This window comes from Entelurus aequoreus, linkage group LG12, assembly GCF_033978785.1.
Source record: "Entelurus aequoreus isolate RoL-2023_Sb linkage group LG12, RoL_Eaeq_v1.1, whole genome shotgun sequence".
Lineage (NCBI taxonomy): Eukaryota > Metazoa > Chordata > Actinopteri > Syngnathiformes > Syngnathidae > Entelurus > Entelurus aequoreus.
In genome coordinates, this window is record NC_084742.1 from 60526868 (window position 1) to 60541656 (window position 14789).

At 31.6% G+C, this 14789-nt stretch overlaps 1 protein-coding gene across 1 annotated transcript in view; it reads left to right on the top strand.

Annotated features, from left to right (window-relative positions):
- LOC133662382 (anoctamin-2-like) overlaps positions 1-14789 on the top strand; it is a 203775-nt gene that overhangs the window by 173064 nt on the left and 15922 nt on the right. The window contains 3 exon segments of the mRNA XM_062066334.1: positions 1530-1672; positions 7629-7781; positions 14671-14723. Coding sequence (XP_061922318.1) covers positions 1530-1672; positions 7629-7781; positions 14671-14723 — 349 coding nt within the window.

Sequence of the window (14789 nt, forward strand, 5' to 3'; positions counted from 1 at the left end):
TGATATAGAGATTTACTGTAAGCGTTAAATAAAAAATATTAATAATAATTTGACTTATTTTTTAAATTTTAATGACTGAGACCCTTTATGGTCCCAGGGGCCCCTAAAGGTAAAATAATTTTAAAAATCCATATATTTTGTTATGGTTTGAAAATGAAAAATATCAAAATGGCCCCCACATGCTTTAATTTTTCCGTGTGCGGCCCTTTTATGGGAAAAGTTTGGACACCCCTGACTTAAAACAAGTAAAACACTCTAACCTAAAATCTGCTTAGTGAGAAGAATGATCTTATCAGACAGAAAATAAGCAAATATCACCCTTATTTGAGATATTTCATCTTACTTCACGCTTCCGTCAGTCTACCCCAGGGCAGCTGTGGCTACGAAAGTAGCTTACCACCACCAGGTGTGAATGAATGATGGGTTTTTAACATGTAAAGCGACTTTGGGTACTTAGAAAAGCGCTATATAAATCCTGGGTATTATTATTATTATTATTATTATTATTATTATTACTTAGATTTAACTTTTTGCAGTGTAGGGCTCTCCTCTCAATCACAGTCCACATGGTTATGGATTAAATTGATTTCAAACATGCCAAACAGATGGGCGGAAATTCGGGATATCCGATAATGGCTTTTTGCCGATATCCGATATGCCGATATTGTCCAACTCTTTAATTACCGATACCGATATCAACCGATACCGATATCAACCGATATATACAGTCGTGGAATTAACACATTATTATGCCTAATTTGGACAACCAGGTATGGTGAAGATAAGGTACTTTTTAAAAAAATGAATCAAATAAAATAAGATAAATAAATTAAAAACATTTTCTTGAATAAAAAAGAAAGTGAAACAATATAAAAACAGTTACATAGAAACTAGTGATTAATGGAAATTTGTCAAATTAACTGTTAAAGGTTAGTATTATTAGTGGACCAGCAGCACGCACAATCACGTGTGCTTACGGACTGTATCCCTTGCAGACTGTATTGATATATATTGATATATAATGTAGGAAGCAGAATATTAATAACAGAAAGAAACAACCCTTTTGTGTGAATGAGTGTAAATGGGGGAGGGAGGTTTTTTTGGGTTGGTGCACTAATTGTAAGTGTATCTTGTGTTTTTTATGTGGATTTAATTAAAAAAAAAAAAAAACGATACTGATAATAAAAAAAACGATACCGATAATTTCCGATATTACATTTTAACGCATTTATCGGCCGATAATATATTATTGGACATCTCTAGCGAAAATGTTACTCTAGTTTTATCAAATTTGGATTTATTTTTGTAGCAAAATGTGATTGAAATCCCTTTTTTGCACACGTGCCACAGGTTGTCTATTTTTAGTCCCATTTGTGAGTGCATGTGTAATTAACTTGCAATTTACAGCGCAACAATTAGCTGAGAGGCAGCTCTTATCCTAAGAAACTCCTATCATTTGCCAACATCTGGTACCTAATGTTTGTTTATTGAGTCTATATTTGAGGTGTGTATGGCCTTCATCCCCACAGGAAGCTGAAGAAGTTGGTGCGCACGCTGAAGGACAAGGGAGGAGCTGAGAAGGAGGCGGAGGAGGAGAGGCCGCCACAACAGTGGAACCTGGATTACGCCCTGGCCCCCTTCGAGGGCCTCACGCCTGAATACATGGAGATGAGTGAGTTGGCAAACAAACACATGGTACACCTACAACGTCCACTTCCTGTCCAAGCGCTATGCCTTCTGGGTAATGTCATATATAAACACCTTTTGTAAACATTTAACAACACACCCTGTCTAGTACACAGGTGTTTATTCAACTTTTATTTAAGGTCATTAAAACATGTTTTTATTTGCAATGCTGACCGAGCAAAGAGGCAGCATTTACATGTTAGAGATGTTGAAGTGTGATGATAATCTCTCTTCGTCTGCCTAAAGACAATTAGCGCTATAAATCGCTCTCAACAGTTCACAAATGCTCTTAACGTGCGGGGGTGAATGTTGGAACATACAGTAAATGAATGTTGAAGATGTTATATCCTTAAAAAAAGTATCGCAATTCATTCTAAATGTTGTTGTTTTTTTTGAAACCCTGAATTATCTTTGTTGAATTTAAACCGATTCATCGTTTTCAAAAATCAATAATAAAAAAAAAAAGATTAATGTTTGGTTTTTTTAAATCGATTTTTTTTTTTTAAAAGAAATGTTGCCTGCTCAGTGGCCTAGTGGTTAGAGTGTCCGCCCTGAAATGGGTAGGTCGTGAGTTCAAACCCCGGCCGAGTCATACCAAAGACTATAAAAATGGGAGCCATTACCTCCCTGCTTGGCACTCAGCATCAAGGCTTGGAATTGGGGGTTAAATCACCAAAAATGATTCCCGGGCGTGGCCACCGCTGCTGCTCACTGCTCCCCTCACCTCCCAGGGGGTGATCAAGGGTGATGGGTCAAATGCAGAGAATAATTTTGCCACACCTAGTGTGTGTGTGACTATCATTGCTACTTTACTTTTAACTTCAAATAAGTATCGCAATTCATTCTAAAAATTGTTTTTTTTTAACAAACTTAATTTTTTTTGTTGATTTTAAATCGATCATAGTTTTAAAAAAGAATCATGTTTTTTGGGGGGGTTTTTTATATTTAAAAATATATTTCTTAGTAATTATTACTGTCATTCTTAAAAACTCTTATTTTACACCCTAAATTATTTTTGTTGATTTTAATCGATTCATAATTTTCACAAATCAATTAAGAGAAATAATTCATGTTCTTTTTTTTTTTGTGTGATAAAAATGAGTTTTTAAAAATATTTAAAACATGTATTTATTCCTAAAATGTTATGTAATTATTATTTTTGTTTTTTTAAATTGACTTAAAATTTTCATAAAATCGATTTAAAAAAAAATATATATATATTTTTTAAGTGTTAAAAAAAAAAGAATGTTCTTTTTTTTGTGTGATAAAAATCAGTTTTTAAAAATATTAAAAAAATGTATTTGTTCCTAAAATGATATGTAATTATTATTTTTTTTTTTTTAAATTGACTTATAATTTTCATAAAATTGATTTAAAAAAAAGAATATATATTTTTTTAAATGTTAAAAAAAAAAAAATGAAAATCCGTTTTTAAAAATAGTTTTTTAGGCCATCTCCACACATCAAGAAAGAGCTAATCTAAACATTAATCTGTTTTTTAAAAATTCTCATTATAAATATTATACCAAAAAATACATTGTGAGAATTGGTTTGAATCGAGGACCAATTCTGAATCAAATCATCACCCCAGGAATGGGATTGATTCGTTAGGTGCTCGAAAATTCACACCCTTACTATTATTAGCCGAGGATGTCGTTGTGGCTTGTGCAGCCCTTTGAGACACTCGTGATTTAGGTCTATATAAATAAACTTTGATTGATTGATTGATTAGTTGTAATGAAATGAAAAAGTACAGTACATGAACAATCTCAGAGTATGTCCTTTTACTGCCAACTAGTGTCTACTTTGAAGTAAAACATCAATATTGTATTTGTTGTGCAATGTTTCTGACAATCCTGTGCTTTTTTTTTTTTTGGAAAACAAAAAATTATTCGGTTATTTTCGGCCCCAACAATCACAAAAATAGCTTGCAAAATCCTGGAGGGACTGAAAAGTGCTTTCCAAAGCTGTAACAGATGCACTGTAGTGTGTACTACTGACATCTTATCTGTAATCCACTTGCTGAATGGTTATTATTGTGCTTATTTCATGTATGCATTTTTCATGAGACTATTCATCTGATATATTGATCCTCACACACGACACTCCTCACATGCAAAGCAAGTGTCAAGTAATACCAATACCAATATTGTTCACTACACATCCCCACTTGGGTTTTTTTTCAGGGCCCATACCAATTATTAGTAGTCAGGGAGGTCCATAACAGATATTAATTAGCAGTAAAAGTTATTTAAAGATCAATCATTATTTTTTAGGAAAGGTGGGACCAGTAGTGACATAATGTTTGATGTTGTGTTTCATTTATCATCAAACATCTTTATTAGGTGTGTCTAAGAGGAGCAGCAACATTCTGTTTGACAATATGGAACATCTCCTGGGGAAATTGGTCAAAATATGACATTCACAATAAATCATCTACTCCATTTTATACACTTTTATAACACTTTATGCATTTAATTAGAGATAAATGCGTTAAAATGTAATATCGGAAATTATCGGTATCGGTTTTTTACTATCAGTATCGTTTTTGTTTTTTTTTTGTTTTTTTTTATTAAATCCACATAAAAAACACAAGATACACTTACAATTAGTGCACCAACCCAAAAAACCTCCCTCCCCCATTTACACTCATTCACACAAAAGGGTTGTTTCTTTCTGTTATTAATATTCTGGTTCCTACATTATATATCAATATATATCAATACAGTCTGCAAGGGATACAGTCCGTAAGCACACATGATTGTGCGTGCTGCTGCTCCACTAATAATACTAACCTTTAACAGTTAATTTGACAAATTTTCATTAATTACTAGTTTCTATGTAACTGTTTTTATATTGTTTACTTTCTTTTTTATTCAAGAAAATGTTTTTAATTTATTTATCTTATTTTATTTGATTCATTTTTTTAAAAAGTACCTTATCTTCACCATACCTGGTTGTCCAAATTAGGCATAATAATGTGTTAATTCCACGACTGTATATATCGGTTGATATAGGTATCGGTAATTAAAGAGTTGGACAATATCGGCATATCGGATATCGGCAAAAAGCCATTATCGGACATCCCTACATTTAATACATTGTAAGGTTTCTGACTATTGTCAACATTTACATCAAAACAATTCTGAGCTCCTTCACGTAGATGATATATTTTTCAAAATGGCTGACATCATTTCTTTCAGAAAGTATGAGAATGTGTGAGCTGCTGCCTGCTCTTCTTTACTTATATAACCATCTCATATTCATCAAGATATTTACACAAAGTTGGGATTTTTTGCTTTTCTGTGGTCTTCATGCCCGTCCATCTCTGTCGCGTTATTTGATGAATGACGGAACATGAAAGCGGTGGCGCTCCTTTAATGCTGCCAATGGAACTGCTGCTTTAAATGGGACAATGAAAAAGGAGGATTAGCTCCAAATTCTTCAGGACAAGCTAAAATCATCAGCCCGGAGGTTGGGTCTTGGGTGTTCCAACAGGACAATGACCTCAAACACACCTCAAAAGTGGTAAAGGAATGGCTAAATCAGGCTAGAATGAAGGTTTTCTTCCCAAAGTCCTGACTTAAAGGTGTGGACAATGCTGAAGAAACAAGTCCATGTCAGAAAAGCAACACATTTAGCTGAACTGCAGCAATTTAGTGGTCAAGTGGTCAAGCAGAAGCTTGTGGATGGCTACCAAAAGCGCCTTATTGCAGGTAAACTTGCCAAGGGACATGTAAGCAAATATTAACATTGCTGTATGTATACTTTTGACCCTCACATTTTCTGTAGACCCATAATAAATTCATAAAAGAAGCAAACTTCATGAATGTTTTTTGTGACCAACAAGTATGTGCTCCAATCACTACATCACAAAAAAATAAGAGTTGTAGAAATGATTGGAAACTCACTGTGTGTATGTATATATATATATATATATATATATATATATATATATATATATATATATATATATATATATATATATATATATATATATATATATATATATATATATATATATATATATATATATATATGTATATATATATATATATATGTATATATATATATATATATATGTATGTATATATATATATATGTATATATATATGTATATATGTATATATATATGTATATATATATATATATATGTATATATATATATATATATGTATATATATATATATATATATATATATATATATATATATATATATATATATATATATATATATATATATGTATATATATATATATATATATATATATGTATATATATATATATGTATATATATATATATATACATATATATATATATATATATATATATATATATATGTATATATATATATATGTATATATATATATATATATATATATATATATATATATATATATATATATATATATATATATGTATATATATATATATATATGTATATATATGTATGTATATATATAGATATATATATATATAGTGTGAATTGTGTGTGAATTATATTTATATAGTGCTTTTCTCTAGTGACTCAAAGCGCTTTACATAGTGAAAGCCAATATCTAAGTTCCATTTAAAGCAGTGTGGGTGGCACTGGGAGCAGGTGGGTAAAGTGTCTTGCCCAAGGACACAACGGCAGTGACTAGGATGGCAGAAGCGGGGATCGAACCTGGAACCCTCAAGTTGCTGGCACGGCCGCTCTACCAACCAGTTGGTAGAGTTGAAAATAAATAGAGTTGAAAAAAAAGAAATAAATATATGTATATAAATTAGGGGTGTAACGGTATGTGTATTTGTATTGAACCGTTTCGGTACGGGGGTTTCGGTTCGGTTCGGAGGTGTACCGAACGAGTTTCCACACGAACATATTAAGTAGCCGCCTCCGCTTCCTTCTGCCTCTGCCTCTGTCAGTCCTCTACACAGCACCCAGCATTGTCACACCCACACAACCATCTGATTGGTTACACACAGAGCGGTAACAGCCAATCAGCAGTGCGTATTCATAGCGCATGTAGTCAGTGCTTAGCGTTTAGCAGGTAATCATCAGGCTGCGGACTCTCCCCAAATGATAATAAACACCTCCCAGTCAACTACTAGTAACATCACTATGAGCCCGTTGACCTTCTAGAAATATAAAAGGCAGCTCAGCTCGCTCGCAGTCCTGGCTTGAGGTGAAGGCTAATTAGCTTTTAGCGTAACGTTAGCTCATTTTGCTGTGTGTGTGTGTGTGTTACGGACAGCAAAGCCCTGTCTGTCTGTTATTTCACTTGACCTTTTTCTGTGTTGATTGAGCTGTGTTGAAGCAGCAAAAAAAGGACATTATGTTAAATGAAGAGTTTCTGTCTCTGATAGTTGATATAATAATGTAAGTGCATCATTAAGCCTACATGAACTCCATGGTGTTCATGGATGAATAGTCTCTCCTATTGCTATTGTACTATTTTTTCAGATATAGTTACATGAATCATTAGTAATGCAGCAGCCTAGTTTTGAATGGCAGGGTCCCTGCTATCACATGTTGATAACAATATAACATTTACATCATAAAAATCAACTAAATTAAGCATGATGAGTTGACTTGAAACTGTTTAATGTTGCACTTTTTATATGTAGAAGAAAAGTTTTGTCATTTTATTTAATCTGAGCAACAACTTGAGGCAGTTTAATGTTGATTAACGTGGGCAGAATTATTATAGTGTTCCCAATGTTAAAAGGATAAAGCCATTGTTTACACATTTGGGAAATAAATAACCAAAAAATTTGTATTTTGTTGTTTTCTTACTGTACCGAAAATGAACCGAACCGTGACCTCTAAACCGAGGTACGTACCAAACCAACATTTTTGTGTACTGTTACACCCCTAATATATATACAAACGTTTGTATATATACATATATATATATTATATATAAGAATATTCAGGCTTCTCTGTTTGTCTCACAGTTATCCAGTTTGGCTTCGTGTCTCTCTTCGTGGCGTCCTTCCCGCTCGCTCCTCTCTTCGCTCTGCTCAACAACGTCATCGAGATCCGCCTGGATGCCAAGAAGTTTGTGACGGAGCTCCGCAGGCCGGTGGCTGCACGCGCCAAAGACATCGGTAAATCTATACGTGTACAGCTCCACTAATAGACATCGGAGTGTTACTTTCAAAGGCAAAATTCAAGTATTGCTAGAAACATCATTTTATATGAGACTTTATTGTATTATATGTATAGTACATGTTCCAAAAAGAAAAAAAGCATCAGCAGAATTAGAGATATTACAAGTCAAAGTGATGAAGCTTAGTGTTACGCTCATGACTTGGTGTAACTAAACATTACCCTATAAGACAGGGGTGTCCAAACTTTTTCCACTGAGGGCCGCACACGGAAAAATGTAAGCATGCGGGGGCCATTTTGATATTTTTCATTTTCAAACCATAACAAAATATATGGATTTTTTTTTTTTAACCTTTAGGGCTCCCGGGGACCATAAAGGGTCTCAATCATTAAAATGTTTAAAATAAGTCAAATTATTATTATTTTTATTTTATTTAACGCTTACAGTAAATCTCTATATCAACTTCAGGTTGATAAAAAGTAAAAAAAAAAAAAAAAAATGTATGCCTTTTCTGTCAAAGACAACTTTGTTTTTTATAGCAAAACATAAATAATATGCAGTATTTAGTATTTAGAGCTCTAAAAGATCAATAATGCAGGACACCATTGATTTTAATTCTTTAATATTTTTGAGTAATCACAGTGAAAATATTAATAAAATCTCACTAAATATATCCAAAAGGTGCCCCACTCATAAAGTGATACATTTTTATTAGGGATGTCCGATAATGGCTTTTTGCCGATATCCGATATACCGATATTGTCCAACTCTTTAATTACCGATACCGATATCAACCGATACCGATATCAACCGATATATACAGTCGTGGAATTAACACATTATTATGCCTAATTTGGACAACCAGGTATGGTGAAGATAAGGTAATTTTAAAAAAAATGAATCAAATAAAATAAGATAAATAAATTAAAAACATTTTCTTGAATAAAAAAGAAAGTAAAACAATATAAAAACAGTTACATAGAAACTAGTAATTAATGAAAATTTGTCAAATTAACTGTTAAAGGTTAGTATTATTAGTGGACCAGCAGCACGCACAATCATGTGTGCTTACGGACTGTATCCCTTGCAGACTGTATTGATATATATTGATATATAATGTAGGAACCAGAATATTAATAACAGAAAGAAACAACCCTTTTGTGTGAATGAGTGTAAATGGGGTGGGTTGGTGCACTAATTGTAAGTGTATCTTGTGTTTTTATTGTGGATTTAATAAAAAAAACGAACAAAAAAAAACAACAAAAAAAACGATACTGATAATAAAAAAAACGATACCGATAATTTTCCGATATTATCGGACATCTCTAATTTTTATTAGTTTTTTTTTAACTTTCAACACTTAAGTTACGAGATCAACTTCAGATATGTCTGTCCATTTTACGTATGAGCTATTTGTTTGTTTTTATGCTCTTTTGTCAAAGAAATCTTTGATATTGCACCCAATATATGCAATATTTTTTCCACATGAAACATTTTAAAGTGACATTTTTGAAGTAATTGGAGCCTTGAATAGGTCAATAATTCATTATAACATAGATTTTTTTTGTCCTTTTTTTTTTGGAGCAATGGCAAAAAAAAGAAAAATAAAGAAAGACAAAAGAAAAAAAAAACAGCCTGCATGGCAGCTTTGTGTCAACATTGCAACTTTTTCTCGTTAGATTTCACCTCATTCCACTTTTTTAAATGTTTTTATTTTTATTTTTGCAATACTATCAATTTTGCAATTTTTGCAGAATGTGTGGCGTGGCGGGCCGGTAAACAATTAGCTGCGGGCCGCAAATGGCCCACGGGCTGCACTTTGGACACCCCTGCTATAAAATGAAGGCAATTGCATTTTATTGATATTTGAAATGTATTCAATGTTTATAAATGGATATTTAAATATACTAAATGTAAAAAAGGGAATATATATTCCAAATAATCTAGTTTGGTTACGCCATCATGAGTGCAACACAAGGTTGTAAAAGTTTCAACTACAATTCTAAATAAGATGTCAAAAGCAAACTGAAATCAAATACACACAGCTTAAAGATTGATCAATGCCTATTTAAATTTAGTAAATAAATATGATGATTTATCAAAATATAAAAGAAATATACCTGAACAGAACGCTCATGATGGTTACACCAAAAATTAACGCTATGAATCGCGTTTTTTCCAAGTTTTGGGGGTCATTTTTATGCTTTTCCAAGCATCTCCTTTTTATTATCGTTGATTTTAAATGGTCAAACTAATGCATATTATATATGCATGCCCTAGTAAACAAAAAAAAAGTCATATTTATTTTGACTATTACATTTTGAAGTACATTTGTGCAGGTGGGTGTGAATGTAGCCATTACCTATAACAGGGCTGTCCAAACTTTTGGACTTCATACCGTGGCCAAAAGCCCATTATATTTATAAATATATATATACTAGGGATGTCCGATAATGGCTTTTTGCCGATATCCGATATGCCGATATTGTCCAACTCTTTAATTACCGATACCGATATCAACCGATACCGATATCAACCGATATATACAGTCGTGGAATTAACACATTATTATGCCTAATTTGGACAACCAGGTATGGTGAAGATAAGGTACTTTTTTAAAAAATGAATCAAATAAAATAAGATAAATAAATTAAAAACATTTTCTTGAATAAAAAAGAAAGTAAAACAATATAAAAACAGTTACATAGAAACTAGTAATTAATGAAAATTTGTAAAATTAACTGTTAAAGGTTAGTATTATTAGTGGACCAGCAGCACGCACAATCATGTGTGCTTACGGACTGTATCCCTTGCAGACTGTATTGATATATATTGATATATAATGTAGGAACCAGAATATTAATAACAGAAAGAAACAACCCTTTTGTGTGAATGAGTGTAAATGGGGTGGGTTGGTGCACTAATTGTAAGTGTATCTTGTGTTTTTTATGTGGATTTAATAAAAAAAACAAACAAACAAAAAACAAAAAAACAAAAAACGATACTGATAATAAAAAAAACGATACCGATAATTTCCGATATTACATTTTAACGCATTTATCGGCCGATAATATCGGCAGACCGATATTATCGGACATCCCTAATTTTTATTAGTTTTTTTTAAACTTTCAACACTTAAGTTACGAGATCAACTTCAGATATGTCTGTCCATTTTACGTATGAGCTATTTGTTTGTTTTTATGCTCTTTTGTCAAAGAAATCTTTGATATTGCACACAATATATGCAATATTTTTTCCACATGAAACATTTTAAAGTGACATTTTTGAAGTAATTGGAGCCTTGAATAGGTCAATAATTCATTATAACATAGATTTTTTGTCCTTTTTTTTTGGAGCAATGGCAAAAAAAAGAAAAAGAAAGAAAGACAAAAGAAAAAAAAACAGCCTGCATGGCAGCTTTGTGTCAACATTGCAACTTTTTCTCGTTAGATTTCACCTCATTCCACTTTTTTAAATGTTTTTTTTTAATTTTTGCAATACTATCAATTTTGCAATTTTTGCAGAATGTGTGGCGGGCCGGTAAACAATTAGCTGCGGGCCGCAAATGGCCCACAGGCTGCACTTTGGACACCCCTGCTATAAAATGAAGGCAATTGCATTTTATTGATATTTGAAATGTATTCAATGTTTATAAATGAATATTTAAATATACTAAATGTAAAAAAGGGAATAAATATTCCAAATAATCTAGTTTGGTTACGCCATCATGAGTGCAACACAAGGTTGTAAAAGTTTCAACTACAATTCTAAATAAGATGTCAAAAGCAAACTGAAATCAAATACACACAGCTTAAAGATTGATCAATGCCTATTTAAATTTAGTAAATAAATATGATGATTTATCAAAATATAAAAGAAATATACCTGAACAGAACGCTCATGATGGTTACACCAAAAATTAACGCTATGAATCGCGTTTTTCCAAGATTTTGGGGGCATTTTTATGCTTTTCCAAGCATCTCCTTTTTATTATCGTTGATTTTAAATGGTCAAACTAATGCATATTATATATGCATGCCCTAGTAAACAAAAAAAAAGTCATATTTATTTTGACTATTACATTTTGAAGTACATTTGTGCAGGTGGGTGTGAATGTAGCCATTACCTATAACAGGGCTGTCCAAACTTTTGGACTTCATACCGTGGCCAAAAGCCCATTATATTTATAAATATATATATACTAGGGATGTCCGATAATGGCTTTTTGCCGATATCCGATATGCCGATATTGTCCAACTCTTTAATTACAGATACCGATATCAACCGATACCGATATCAACCGATACCGATATCAACCGATATATACAGTCGTGGAATTAACACATTATTATGCCTAATTTGGACAACCAGGTATGGTGAAGATAAGGTACTTTTTTAAAAAATGAATCAAATAAAATAAGATAAATAAATTAAAAACATTTTCTTGAATAAAAAAGAAAGTAAAACAATATAAAAACAGTTACATAGAAACTAGTAATTAATGAAAATTTGTAAAATTAACTGTTAAAGGTTAGTACTATTAGTGGACCAGCAGCACGCACAGTCATGTGTGCTTACGGACTGTATCCCTTGCAGACTGTATTGATATATATTGATATATAATGTAGGAACCAGAATATTAATAACAGAAAGAAACAACCCTTTTGTGTGAATGAGTGTAAATGGGGTGGGTTGGTGCACTAATTGTAAGTGTATCTTGTGTTTTTTATGTGGATTTAATAAAACAAACAAACAAACAAAAAACAACAACAAAAAAAACGATACTGATAATAAAAAAACGATACCGATAATTTCCGATATTACATTTTAACGCATTTATCGGCCGATAATATCGGCAGACCGATATTATCGGACATCTCTAATTTTTATTAGTTTTTTTAAAACTTGCAACACTTAAGTTACGAGATCAACTTCAGATATGTCTGTCCATTTTACGTATGAGCTATTTGTTTTTTTTTATGCTCTTTTGTCAAAGAAATCTTTGATATTGCACACAATATATGCAATATTTTTTCCACATGAAACATTTTAAAGTGACATTTTTGAAGTAATTGGAGCCTTGAATAGGTCAATAATTCATTATAACATAGATTTTTTGTCCTTTTTTTTGGAGCAATGGCAAAAAAAAGAAAAATAAAGAAAGACAAAAGAAAAAAAAAACAGCCTGCATGGCAGCTTTGTGTCAACATTGCAACTTTTTCTCGTTAGATTTCACCTCATTCCACTTTTTTAAATGTTTTTTTTTAATTTTTGCAATACTATCAATTTTGCAATTTTTGCAGAATGTGTGGCGTGGCGGGCCGGTAAACAATTAGCTGCGGGCCGCAAATGGCCCACGGGTTGCACTTTGGACACCCCTGCTATAAAATGAAGGCAATTGCATTTTATTGATATTTGAAATGTATTCAATGTTTATAAATGAATATTTAAATATACTAAATGTAAAAAAGGGAATAAATATTCCAAATAATCTAGTTTGGTTACGCCATCATGAGTGCAACACAAGGTTGTAAAAGTTTCAACTACAATTCTAAATAAGATGTCAAAAGCAAACTGAAATCAAATACACACAGCTTAAAGATTGATCAATGCCTATTTAAATTTAGTAAGTAAATATGATGATTTATCAAAATATAAAAGAAATATACCTGAACAGAACGCTCATGATGGTTACACCAAAAATTAACGCTATGAATCGCGTTTTTCCTAGTTTTTGGGGGCATTTTTATGCTTTTCCAAGCATCTCCTTTTTATTATCGTTGATTTTAAATGGTCAAACTAATGCATGTTATATATGCATGCCCTAGTAAACAAAAAAAAAGTCATATTTATTTTGATTATTACATTTTGAAGTACATTTGTGCAGGTGGGTGTGAATGTAGCCATTACCTATAACAGGGCTGTCCAAACTTTTGGACTTCATACCGTGGCCAAAAGCCCATTATATTTATAAATATATATACACTAGGGATGTCCGATAATGGCTTTTTGCCGATATCCGATATGCCGATATTGTCCAACTCTTTAATTACAGATACCGATATCAACCGATACCGATATCAACCGATATATACAGTCGTGGAATTAACACATTATTATGCCTAATTTGGACAACCAGGTATGGTGAAGATAAGGTACTTTTTAAAAAAATGAATCAAATAAAATAAGATGAATAAATTAAAAACATTTTCTTGAATAAAAAAGAAAGTAAAACAATATAAAAACAGTTACATAGAAACTAGTAATTAATGAAAATTTGTAAAATTAACTGTTAAAGGTTAGTACTATTAGTGGAGCAGCAGCACGCATAATCATGTGTGCTTACGGACTGTATCCCTTGCAGACTGTATTGATATATATTGATATATAATGTAGGAAGCAGAATATTAATAACAGAAAGAAACAACCCTTTTGTGTGAATGAGTGTAAATGGGGGAGGGAGTTTTTTTGGGTTGGTGCACTAATTGTAAGTGTATCGTGTGTTTTTTATGTGGATTTAATAAAAAAAAAAAAAAAAAAAAACCCCCAAAAGAAACGATACTGATAATTAAAAAAAACGATACCGATAATTTCCGATATTACATTTTTACGCATTTATCGGCCGATAATATCGGCAGACCGATATTATCGGACATCTCTAATATATACATATATATATATATATATATATATATATATATATATATATATATATATATATATATATATATATATATATATATATATATATATATATATATATATATATATATATATATATATATATATATATATATATGTATATATATATATATGTATATATATATATATATATAACATTTATATAGATTGCCTTTACCGAAAGTGAGCGTCTTTCTGTATTGCAGGTATCTGGTACAACATCCTGAGTGGCATGGGGAAGTTCTCAGTCATAATAAATGTAAGTGGAAGTCCTAGTTTTACTGATGACATTCTCTTGTAGCAAGTTTTACTGCTGTTGCTATGG